Source organism: Haliotis cracherodii, unplaced genomic scaffold (assembly GCF_022045235.1).
Source record: "Haliotis cracherodii isolate W230 unplaced genomic scaffold, xgHalCrac1.p SCAF_40, whole genome shotgun sequence".
Taxonomy (NCBI): Eukaryota; Metazoa; Mollusca; class Gastropoda; order Lepetellida; family Haliotidae; genus Haliotis; species Haliotis cracherodii.
In genome coordinates, this window is record NW_027266298.1 from 1,655,001 (window position 1) to 1,667,500 (window position 12,500).

Consider the following 12,500-nt stretch of genomic DNA (forward strand, 5'->3'; position numbering starts at 1 on the left):
GGAAAACGATGACGGAAAAAGTTCACCTTTTTCACAAGAACGTTCCCAACAGCTACCCTCAACTTCTCACGCCCTTCCTTAGGGAAATCGAGAACACATTCATTCCAATGGCCCGTGTCCACTTCCACTTGAAGTCCAGCACCAGACGAGTTAGGAGACACATGGAGTTTAAAGAACCAAAGACGCTCTTCATCGGAATCAGAGCCGGACGGGGAAACCACCTTGGCAACTTGAGGGGGAGCAACCGGACGGCCACGCGCACTAACGGTACCACGACGCAGAGGCGGAAATCCAGCACTATCACCACCGAGAGAGTCCAGAGGGATCTGAGCGAGCAGAACGTCAGACTGAGACTGCTGATCGGCCCAACTAACGGGGGAAGAAGGAGACACAGAGACACGAGCAACCTGCGTCCTCTTCTCAAACACTCCAGCACCGGGAAGATCACGAGTACACTGCTTCTTGGTAGGAGGGACAACGGGTAGAGACACCACGGCATCGTCATGCTCAACGTCAGAATCGGCTGACAAACTGTCCATGTCACTGTCGTCCTTGGTCCCATCAACAACACAGTCCTCAGGCAGAGAAACCACATCCTGGGGTCGGACATCCGACGAAACAGCACCAGCCACAGACTCCGAAACGGAAACGACACTAGCACAGCCAGCAACAACAGTATCAACAGGTTCCACGTCCATCACATCAGGGTCGACAACGTCAGGAACAGCAGGAGCCACAGTAGATTTTCCGGTAGAAGGGGTAGGTACATCCGAACCAGGACATCGGGCGCGCACGTGACCAACCGAGTGACACTTGAGGCAGATAGGCAGTCGACCCGGTGCAGTAACAAGCATGGACTGCTTATCCCCAAACCGCACAATATGAGGGATACACGTACGTTCAGCATCCGTAAGCTCCATTCGTACAATACGGACACCAGTGAAAATGTTAACACCATCCACAGCAATAAATTCCCGGAAGGCGTCCAACACACGACCATAACGACTGAAGAAATCCTTGAGAAAGTCACTTGTAACGGTAGCATGCAGCCAATGGATCCGTAAGGGAACCATGAAGACACCATAGGCATAAAAGTACAATTTCTCAACTCCATTGGAAACACAGTTCAAGTCCAGCAATTTACGGGCCACAGAAACAGATTTCAAAGTCACATACACCTGGCCGGAGCGTTCCGTCCTCCATATGGCCACACAATCAGTCAAGGCAAAGTCAGGCACAGCAGTAGTTAACAGGCGAGCAAAGTCTGGCACAGAGGTAAAACGAGCAGTCGAATACACCCTCACAGTCCGGGATTCGACCTCCTTATCCACGAACTGCTCCGGGACTGGTCCAGCATTCACGGCAGAGCTGTAAGCCATGGCAGGGAAGGAGAGGTGAGGGGTGACCACTGAAGATCACACAGCCAAAGCTGATACCCACTCGTAGACCTTGAAAAAGAAGTTCAGATTAACAATGCAAAAACATCCAATACTCTGTAATCGCCACAGTGACAAGCAATGACACTCAACCAGTGACTAAGCCATACTTTGAGCTTAGCCAAAAGGCCGAGAAGCGATGCCGGCTGCCGGCTTGCGCCGCCAAAGTACATCTACTGACACAACATACCATTTAGGGGCTGTTTATTTACATGAAGCGCTTAAAATCATTGGCCAGCAATATTACAGGCGCAAATCTGTAAAAATGTTGACAGCACACGAGTGCGACAGCCGACTGCAAGACGTTTGTGGAGATTTTCAGCGTCTTTGATCAATGTAAAAATGGAGTAAATAGACCCATTTTGCTATGTATAAAGAGAGCGCCGATAAAGCATGGCCAGACGTTGGGTAAACGTCCTGCAGCGACCCAGTCCAACGTGAATACCGGCCGCGACATTAGGACTTAATGAGTGGAGTCGGGGAGGCAAGGGGAGACAGGCCAGCTTGAATTAGCTTGGGCCCGACTTTGACAGAGTCGTGCGTGGGTAAGAGTGACATTCCCATCCAAATTGCCCCAATGTATTAAATAAACTAAAGGTAAAGATACTTAAGGTGTCCAGCAAAGCTAAAAATGAATGAATTGCATGGAAAATTGCATTGAAGACAAAAAAAACGACTGAACTGTAATGAATATTGGAAAATGAACTCACTTGCACAAAGTGTAATGACGCGTCAGGCGCGTGTGTAGTTCTTTAAACATCTATTTAGGGGGGGATGCGACGTTGAAAACGTCTTGTAGGGACGAAGCAGACTGTTGTTGTGACAGAGTGATTGTCTAGACGTCATATCCGGCGTGCGGCGTCATGGGCGACGGCCTTGGTTACGGGGGACTGTATGTAGCTGAAAGTTGAAAAATGCTACTTTTACAAACTTGTAGGGGTTGGTGTGGTTAAGGGACGGACTGCACGTGTGAACAGGTATATGTCTAAGGTTTCAAAGTAATAAAATATGGTATCTATTGAGAACTAAGGGCGAAAAACGGAGCGGCAGTGCCAAATAAGACGAATGTGAAGATGTAGGCAAAGCTGAGAGTTCTAATTTTTGATTGAAATATGAGTGGTGGGCCATTCCCGGAGGTACTGCAATACCGGGTCAACCCGTGATGAGGGCGGAGCAAGCCCCGTGGCACCTCATCCCATTCTAAAAATCAGTTTAATATCGATGTCTCCATTAGGAGACGTATCAGATATTAAGCTGATAAGAACAGATACTACACTTTGATCTTAGCCAAAAGGCCGAGAAGCGATGCCGGCTGCCGGCTTGCGCCGCCAAAGTACATCTACTGACACAACATACCATTTAGGGGCTGTTTATTTACATGAAGCGCTTAAAATCATTGGCCAGCAATATTACAGGCGCAAATCTGTAAAAATGTTGACAGCACACGAGTGCGACAGCCGACTGCAAGACGTTTGTGGAGATTTTCAGCGTCTTTGATCAATGTAAAAATGGAGTAAATAGACCCATTTTGCTATGTATAAAGAGAGCGCCGATAAAGCATGGCCAGACGTTGGGTAAACGTCCTGCAGCGACCCAGTCCAACGTGAATACCGGCCGCGACATTAGGACTTAATGAGTGGAGTCGGGGAGGCAAGGGGAGACAGGCCAGCTTGAATTAGCTTGGGCCCGACTTTGACAGAGTCGTGCGTGGGTAAGAGTGACATTCCCATCCAAATTGCCCCAATGTATTAAATAAACTAAAGGTAAAGATACTTAAGGTGTCCAGCAAAGCTAAAAATGAATGAATTGCATGGAAAATTGCATTGAAGACAAAAAAACCGACTGAACTGTAATGAATATTGGAAAATGAACTCACTTGCACAAAGTGTAATGACGCGTCAGGCGCGTGTGTAGTTCTTTAAACATCTATTTAGGGGGGGATGCGACGTTGAAAACGTCTTGTAGGGACGAAGCAGACTGTTGTTGTGACAGAGTGATTGTCTAGACGTCATATCCGGCGTGCGGCGTCATGGGCGACGGCCTTGGTTACGGGGGACTGTATGTAGCTGAAAGTTGAAAAATGCTACTTTTACAAACTTGTAGGGGTTGGTGTGGTTAAGGGACGGACTGCACGTGTGAACAGGTATATGTCTAAGGTTTCAAAGTAATAAAATATGGTATCTATTGAGAACTAAGGGCGAAAAACGGAGCGGCAGTGCCAAATAAGACGAATGTGAAGATGTAGGCAAAGCTGAGAGTTCTAATTTTTGATTGAAATATGAGTGGTGGGCCATTCCCGGAGGTACTGCAATACCGGGTCAACCCGTGATGAGGGCGGAGCAAGCCCCGTGGCACCTCATCCCATTCTAAAAATCAGTTTAATATCGATGTCTCCATTAGGAGACGTATCAGATATTAAGCTGATAAGAACAGATACTTTTTTTTTTCTTTTTTATAAAATTTATTGTCTAAACATAATTTTGAACAGGCGCGGACAGCGCTGTCACTACAGGGTCGCCTAAAGGTATCACAGATGTGGACCCTGCAGTGCTAACAGAAACAAGACTAAAGAAGAAGAAAAGGTAAGAAACACTAAACAGAACCAAACAACCAGAATAACATGAAGTACATGTAAGAGAACAGTAATACAATGGAAGCAAAAGAAGCTACAAACAATCAACAACAGCAATAACAAAACACAAGTAAGAGTTGCAATTACGGTTGCGGTTACAATGGACAGACAAGCAAAGTAAGGCGCTAAAAGATGGACAGCAACATCATTTGATAACAGTGAAACAAGACAAGGTAATAGCCAGAAGAAGCACTAATAAGATTACACATGGAAAACTAAGGTACGATGAGCATCAAGAGAGCAAAAGAACGAAGAAGAAAGCCAATAATCAGAAAAAGTAGAAAATGAAAAACGACAAAAGTCAACCCTGATACGTGTCCTAAGGAGAGTCAAGAAACGTAACACGATATCATTTCCTTTCAAATTTTTGTGCTCAAATTTATTAGAATTCCGAACAAGCCAAATGGAATATTTTGTTAAAGTCAAAAGATAAAGGCAGAGCGATTTCCGATGGGAATTTGGAATTTTCGGTATCAAAGAAAACCGAATTACTTCATGATTTCTTTTCAAGAGCCCAAACGATAAATAATCTAACCACTTGAAAACGATATCCCACAACACATCAACACACGGGCAATAGACGAAAAGATGATCAGAAGTTTCTATTGCCATACGACAGAGAGGACAGTTTGGAGTGACAGACATTCCCCGGGCATAAAGAGTATACCCCAAAGGGAGAGCATCATAGACAAGACGATAATTGACAGATTTGGAAAGTGGATCCACAAAATGATTATGCAAATTTAACCAAACGTGACGAAAAGGAATACGTGGATACAACAACTCAATTTTATTTTCCACAACTGTTTGCAATAAATAGACATAAAACTGTTTAGAAGTAAACCGAAAGACATCTATCAGAAAATTAGAATGAACGGCCTCAAACCGTTTAAGAGCCAAAAAACAATGCTGATAGAAAATAGGAATCGTCGCAGAATGAGGAAAAAGGTTAGAAGCAAAGGCAGAGCAATAGTGGCGTAAAGACAAACCTAACCAATACTTTGCAAAAAACGTCCACTTAGCTGAAGAATGAAGTAAAAGAGCTTGGATATGACGTAAATAAAAGGAATATAATTTAGATTGGATGTGAACAACACCCAAGCCCCCATCTAAAACAGATTTATAACACACAGACCTCCGAATGGGTTCAGCAGTGGAGTTCCAAATAAACCGAAAAGTCTCCCTCTGAAAGAGTTCGACGTAATGTTTAGAATAAGGTGTTACCGCCCCACGGTACCACAACTTAGATAAGGCCATGACATTGCACACAACAGTTTTACCAAAAATAGAAATAGAGCGCCCCTTGGAAACATTTAAAACAGACCGAAATTTAGATAGTATAGGATGAAATTGATCGTCCGCACTGACATTCCTGCCTGTCATAATTCCAACAATTTTTGAATGCTCGATCCAAGAAATACCAAAAGGGTGATCCGACCTACTGCGCCACTTACCAACAAAAATGCCATGAGTTTTTGCAAGATTCAATTTGGAGCCTGACGCTTGACCATAAAAGGAATAAGCAGCCAAAAGATGTCCAATAGAAGCGTCAGAAGTACAAAACCCCAGCCCATCATCAGCAAAAGCAGATATCTTTGCTGAATCATCAGTACCTGGTAATTTAATACCCACAATTTGCGACTTTTTGCGTATATAGCCTAAAAGAGGTTCTAGCGCTAAGACATACAAGGACGGGGACAACCCACATCCCTGACGGACAGACCTCGTTACTGGAAATGGCTGTGAAATGTGCTGATTAATTATAACCGCACTAGAAATGTCCGTATAAAGAATTTTGACCCATTTTTTGAAATTAGGACCAAAGCCAAAAGCGTCCAAGACATGAAACAGAAACTGATGAGAGACTCTATCAAAAGCCTTCTCCTGGTCTAAACTAATAAAAGCACAAGGCAGATCTTTCTGATCCACATAATCAAGCACATTACGAATGAGATGACAGTTATCATGAATAGATCGGCCAGGAACAGCACAAGTTTGATCCAAATGCACGATATTGCCTATAACCTTGCCTAAACGTGTGCATAACAATTTGGAGATTATTTTGACATCGACATTTAATAAAGAAATTGGACGCCAGTTACGAACATTGTCCGCATTATTAATATCTTTACACAGGAGAGAAATATAAGAAGTTTTAGAAGAGGCAGGAAGAACATGCTCCTGAAAAGACAGCTGAAAAACACGTAGAAGAACATCACCAAGAACATCAAATGTAGAGACATAAAATTCCTTAGTAAGCCCATCCGGACCTGGAGATTTATCATTCTCCATAGCCTTAAGGGTGTTTAGAATTTCATCACGAGATATATCTCCTTCCAGTGAGGCCGAATCAACCGAATCAAGTGTAGGTAAATCAGCAAGGAATTGATCGCAAATTTCATCATCAATGGGTTCATAACCAAACAGATCGCTATAAAAATCAACAAAAACACCCATGATCTCACGAGAGGTAGACAACTTATTCCCAAAAGGGTCTAAAATAGAAGAAATAGATTTTCGTTTTCCTCTCTGTGATTCCTTGCGTAAAAAATAACTGGAAGGTCGTTCACCAATTTCGAGGTCCTTAGCCTTAGATCGGACTAAATTACCCCTGAATTCCAAGATTTCCAAATCATGAAGTTGTTTTTTGACAGCCGCAAGTTGGTCAGAATAGAGTCCAGGATGTAAAGATTCAGCTTGGCATAAAGACTTATAATCGGAAACTAATTCCTTACGAAGGGATGCCTGTTGTGATTTATGAACACTCGCAAACAATTGAAGAAAGGCCTTAATTTCCAATTTAAAAGCATCCCACCAATCCAAAGTAATAGAAGCCAAAGGGGGAACATGATTTGAACAAAATCCGGCAAATAAGGCCAGAAACGAATCATTCATTAAAGAATTGTTACATTTAAAATAACCAGGACCAAAACTTATGCCAGCAAAATCCTTCAGCTTAAACGACACATAATCATGATCAGAAAAACTACATGGAGATATGTCCGCAGACACAAGAGAACAGCGAAGGGAAGAGGAGACATAAAAACGGTCCAGACGAGATCCGACGCCGGCTGTATTGCGCCAAGAAACCGCCACAGAACCAGGAAATTTGGAGCGATAGACATCAAAGAGAGAAAAATCAGAGACCCATTGCTTAAGAAGATTAGCCCCGGCCTGAACAGAAGCCCTCCCACCTATTTTATCTAAAGATGCATTAAGAACGCAATTAAAATCCCCCCCTAAAATAACAAATTTGTTGGTCACCAAATATTTGGCAACACTACGGAAGAACACAACTCTATCAGCAGGGAGATTGGGAGCATAGAGATTTATAAAACGGAGACCATACCCATCAACAATTAAATCCACAACCAATAAACGCCCCTCGAAATCAAAATAGAAATAATCAACAATGAAATTAAGTTTGGAAGAAACAATAAACCCCACGCCCCGACTGAAATTGCTCCCAAAACTCCAAAAAGCCTTCCCATTAAATTTCGACTCAAAAGACTTAGCAATAGCCAAATTATACACATGGGTCTCCTGAAGAAACAAAAAATCGATGCCATCAGTAACAAAAGCATGTGACAAGAGATTTAATTTAGTAGGATCATCTAAAAGGCCATTACAATTAAGTGAAACGAAACTATACATAAGAAGGGATGCTTGGAGAAGAGGCACAACACAGAAAAATACAATGCAAACAAACCCCATCAGAAAAAAACAAAAACATCAAACAAATCCTAAACACATCAAAAATTGAAAAATAAAACTTACCACAAAGATGCTTAAACTGCAAAACAATTGTTAAATTAAAAGAGAAGCCGAAACACCCCCAAAAAGCTGAAAAAAGAAAACCATAACAAATTATGCAAATAACACATACCCAAATACCACAAAAACAAGGTACCCATATAGTGAAAATTTTCCCAGAATGCAAGAGCTGCACCCCCCACAGGACTCCTGGCACCCCCCGGAAAGCAAAACGTAAGTAACAGTCAACACTCAGAACAGCCAGCGCGAAAACACAGAAACATACACAAGAAAAAGTACACTCCCTATGCAGGGAGAACCAGGCTGTCGAAAACAAAATCATGAGCCAGTCTCGTAAGTGATGGATATAGCATAGATCGGTATCAAAAGGGAAGGAAAACATGGCAGAGGAATTATGGGGGATCATCTATCTGAATCCTAGAACCAGACCCGGACCGGCGAGACCCAGACGGGGAACGATGGAGAGTAGCAGCCGCAGCATCCGCCACCCCAGGAGGGATAGAAGACACCCGCTGCTTTTTCCCCGCTGAGCCACCCCGCGAAACAGACCGAGACCTGGACCTAGGCTTTACAAGGGTCCACGTTTGGGAATCAACATCGGCAATGATGGAATCGGCCCCATCCTGTGACCCCAAATCATCCTGGGAAATGTCAAAGGTCAGGGGTTCAAGAGAGGCAGCCTTCGCATAGGAGACGGGAGGGGCAACACCCCCACTGTTGCCAGCACCCTCACCCGCACCCACACCCTCATCTACACTCCCACCCTCAACGACACCCTCACAAACAGAGTCAATCACAGACACAGTGTCAACCGCAACGTCCATGGAATCATCTGAATGCACAATAGAAGTCTCTGCCATGTCAACACGAGGTGTAGGGCTAGACGGGGCCACCGAGGAAGTCGGGGCAGCACTAGGACCCGGCCCTTCCAACTTTTGTCTATTCTGCCAACTTTTAGGGCAGTCAGGGCGCGTGTGACCGAGGTGATAACACCTCAGACACACAGGGAGACGACCAGGGGCGGTGACCAACATGGACATGCGGTCACCGAGGCGGACGATGTATGGAACACTCTCACCTTTGGTACTGTCAATCTGGAGCTGCACGGTCCTCACACCAGTCTGAATGGGAGCTCCTCCAACCAGCATCGTCTCAGGCTTAATGGACAAGACGGTCCCATACCGGGAAAAATATGTATCCAAAAAACGATCAGAAACAACACCATGTATCCAATGGATGCGAAGGTCCACAATCTCCTTATCATAAGGGGAAAAGTCAACTTTTACGCCCCTGTACAGCACAGACCCAGCCAGAAGTAGCAGGCGGGCACGATTCTCCAGTTTAAAAGTAACAAACCACACCCCGGAAGTTTCCGTTTTCCATATGGATAGAATTTCAGTGGCCTTAATCCCTTTGTAGGCCAATTGTACAATGTCAAAAACATCCTCACGATTAAGGGTCTTTACAACAGATTTCAGACGTACCGTGCAGGAACAGCGCTTTTTGTCCAGGTAACGGTCAGGGACACTGGGCGCCACAGTCGCTGCATGGAATGCCATTCCGGAAAAGTAGGGGGAGACCCGAAGGTCACACAGCCACTTAAAAAGTGACTGATGCCCACCAGTAGACCTGCAGATGTGAAAGAGAATTAAACAACAACAACAACAACAACAACAAGCAAAGAGATACACAACCACCCTACAAGGGACTCTAGTTTCTCGCTTCAAAAAATGTAATATCAGATACCACACTTTGATAGACAACCAAAAGGCCGAGAAGCGATGCCGGCTGCCGGCTTGCGCCGCCAAAGTACATCTACTGACACAACATACCATTTAGGGGCTGTTTATTTACATGAAGCGCTTAAAATCATTGGCCAGCAATATTACAGGCGCAAATCTGTAAAAATGTTGACAGCACACGAGTGCGACAGCCGACTGCAAGACGTTTGTGGAGATTTTCAGCGTCTTTGATCAATGTAAAAATGGAGTAAATAGACCCATTTTGCTATGTATAAAGAGAGCGCCGATAAAGCATGGCCAGACGTTGGGTAAACGTCCTGCAGCGACCCAGTCCAACGTGAATACCGGCCGCGACATTAGGACTTAATGAGTGGAGTCGGGGAGGCAAGGGGAGACAGGCCAGCTTGAATTAGCTTGGGCCCGACTTTGACAGAGTCGTGCGTGGGTAAGAGTGACATTCCCATCCAAATTGCCCCAATGTATTAAATAAACTAAAGGTAAAGATACTTAAGGTGTCCAGCAAAGCTAAAAATGAATGAATTGCATGGAAAATTGCATTGAAGACAAAAAAAACGACTGAACTGTAATGAATATTGGAAAATGAACTCACTTGCACAAAGTGTAATGACGCGTCAGGCGCGTGTGTAGTTCTTTAAACATCTATTTAGGGGGGGATGCGACGTTGAAAACGTCTTGTAGGGACGAAGCAGACTGTTGTTGTGACAGAGTGATTGTCTAGACGTCATATCCGGCGTGCGGCGTCATGGGCGACGGCCTTGGTTACGGGGGACTGTATGTAGCTGAAAGTTGAAAAATGCTACTTTTACAAACTTGTAGGGGTTGGTGTGGTTAAGGGACGGACTGCACGTGTGAACAGGTATATGTCTAAGGTTTCAAAGTAATAAAATATGGTATCTATTGAGAACTAAGGGCGAAAAACGGAGCGGCAGTGCCAAATAAGACGAATGTGAAGATGTAGGCAAAGCTGAGAGTTCTAATTTTTGATTGAAATATGAGTGGTGGGCCATTCCCGGAGGTACTGCAATACCGGGTCAACCCGTGATGAGGGCGGAGCAAGCCCTGTGGCACCTCATCCCATTCTAAAAATCAGTTTAATATCGATGTCTCCATTAGGAGACGTATCAGATATTAAGCTGATAAGAACAGATACTTTTTTTTCGTTTGCATAAAAAGAATTTAATAATCAGAATTTAGTACAATCGCGGACAGCGCATGAAGGTATACCACACCACTGTAAAAGAAAATATCACAAAGATCGTGGTGTGGCAGTAATAACAGTGATAATTATTAAAGAGGAAATACACAACAGATTTACTGTTGAGAGTTAATGGCTAGAAATGGATTATCAGTCTGGTAGTAGCTAGTGGTGAGTCACACGGTTCCAGGAAAAATCATAATGAACACAATAATGTAACACAGTAAGTTTCCAGTGAAATCCAAATCTCTCACTTTTTCTTTGCACTCATGACTAAATCAAATACTGTCACTGTTACTGTAAAGTTTTTGTAAGGTACATCCGGGGGAATGACATAGTTGTATGGTTGGTTCCGCACTTTGTTTTCAACGATGGTCTGTAACATTCTCTTGTGTACTGTAGCCTTCTCAGGTCCCTTTTTCATGCAATCCTCCACAAAAGTGTTCAAACTTTGCATGTAAATGTTTACATCTGGATATTCCCTACTTGTCCTCGTCACTCTTATGTCAACTTCCCACGATGTTTTCTGAGCACTGTCTCTGCTTCCTTGAATTGCTCTCATTTCCTTCGACGCCCTCTTTCTCTCTGGGACAGTTACAACAACCGTGTTGTCTCGGTTTTCCTCTACATCTGAATTGTGCACACTCGGAACACTCAACATGTCGTCATCATCATCATCTGATGGACTAGTATCTTCTTCATCTTTTTGGTCCATCTGTTCCGCCCAACTTGGCATAGATGTTGGTACTTGTGATTCATTCTCTGATCCTTGAATTGTCTCCTCACTGACAACCTCCCCAGGCATGTCCATCACTGCCATAGCAGAGTCCATCTGGGAAGGGGTGTCGTCCTCATGCACAGTTGTAGTTTTCCCTTTCTTTGCGCTCACGAGTAAATCTGACTGCTTCCTCTTCAAATGGGCGTTATCCTTATCGTCTTCTGTAGGAAGTATTTCTGTGGCCTTCTCTGTACCAGTATTCGGACACTTGGCTCTCACGTGACCTACGGCGTGGCACTTCAAACAAATAGGCATTCTCCCTGGGGCTGTTACTAGCATAGACTGTTTCTCCCCGAACTTGACGATGTGGGGGATCTTGTCCTTTTCAGTATCCGACAGTTCCATTTTCACAATCCTTACACCAGTGAACACTTTAACTTTGTCTATCTCCATGAATTCTCTGAACACCTCCACAACTTTTCCAAACTTGGAAAAAAACTGACTCAAAAATTGAGATCTCACTGTGGCATGAAGCCAGTGCACTCTCAGGGACACTGAGTATATCCCATACTCATAGAAAAACACTTTTTCTGTTCCAACTGTCATACACTGAAGATGGAGTAATCGATCCGCTTCCTCCTTGGAACACAAAGTTAAGAATACTTGTCCATATCTCTCTGTCTTCCATATCCCAGAGACTTTTTGCATGTTGAATCCTGGCACATTCTTCTTCAAGAACTGAGCATACTCCTGGACAGTCGAACACTTGGCTGTAACATACATCCTGACTGTTCTAGCCTCAGCTTCCGTGTCCAGGTACTCTTCTGGAATAGGTCCCATGTTCAGTGCTGCTGTGTAGGCCATGGTGAAGAAAGAGTGGAGACCACTTAAGATCACACAATCTTAAAAAGATTGATGCCACTCGTAGACCTGGGAAAAAAGTAAAAGTCAGTACACAAAACACAATGCAGGTAACCTTTAA

The 12,500-nt window shown here is 44.0% G+C and overlaps 1 protein-coding gene, 3 non-coding genes and 1 pseudogene across 4 annotated transcripts in view; all 5 read right to left on the reverse strand.

Annotated features, from left to right (window-relative positions):
- The window catches only part of LOC139441441 (uncharacterized), a 1,485-nt gene extending 106 nt beyond the window's left edge, over nucleotides 1-1,379 (reverse strand). The window contains exon 1 of the mRNA XM_071222356.1: nucleotides 1-1,379. This exon is cut by the window's left edge and continues 106 nt beyond it. Coding sequence (XP_071078457.1) covers nucleotides 1-1,379 — 1,379 coding nt within the window.
- A 1,171-nt stretch (nucleotides 1,380-2,550) lies between these two features.
- LOC139441506 (U2 spliceosomal RNA) lies at nucleotides 2,551-2,743 on the reverse strand. Its single transcript, XR_011651587.1, has one exon. It is a non-coding gene; the product is annotated as a U2 spliceosomal RNA (small nuclear RNA).
- A 973-nt stretch (nucleotides 2,744-3,716) lies between these two features.
- Nucleotides 3,717-3,901, reverse strand: LOC139441551 (U2 spliceosomal RNA). The gene has a single exon (XR_011651624.1). It is a non-coding gene; the product is annotated as a U2 spliceosomal RNA (small nuclear RNA).
- A 6,697-nt stretch (nucleotides 3,902-10,598) lies between these two features.
- LOC139441476 (U2 spliceosomal RNA) lies at nucleotides 10,599-10,781 on the reverse strand (annotated as a pseudogene).
- Nucleotides 10,782-12,385: 1,604 nt separating this feature from the next.
- The window catches only part of LOC139441490 (U2 spliceosomal RNA), a 194-nt gene continuing 79 nt past the window's right edge, over nucleotides 12,386-12,500 (reverse strand). The window contains exon 1 of the small nuclear RNA XR_011651581.1: nucleotides 12,386-12,500. This exon is cut by the window's right edge and continues 79 nt beyond it. This is a non-coding gene — a small nuclear RNA (U2 spliceosomal RNA).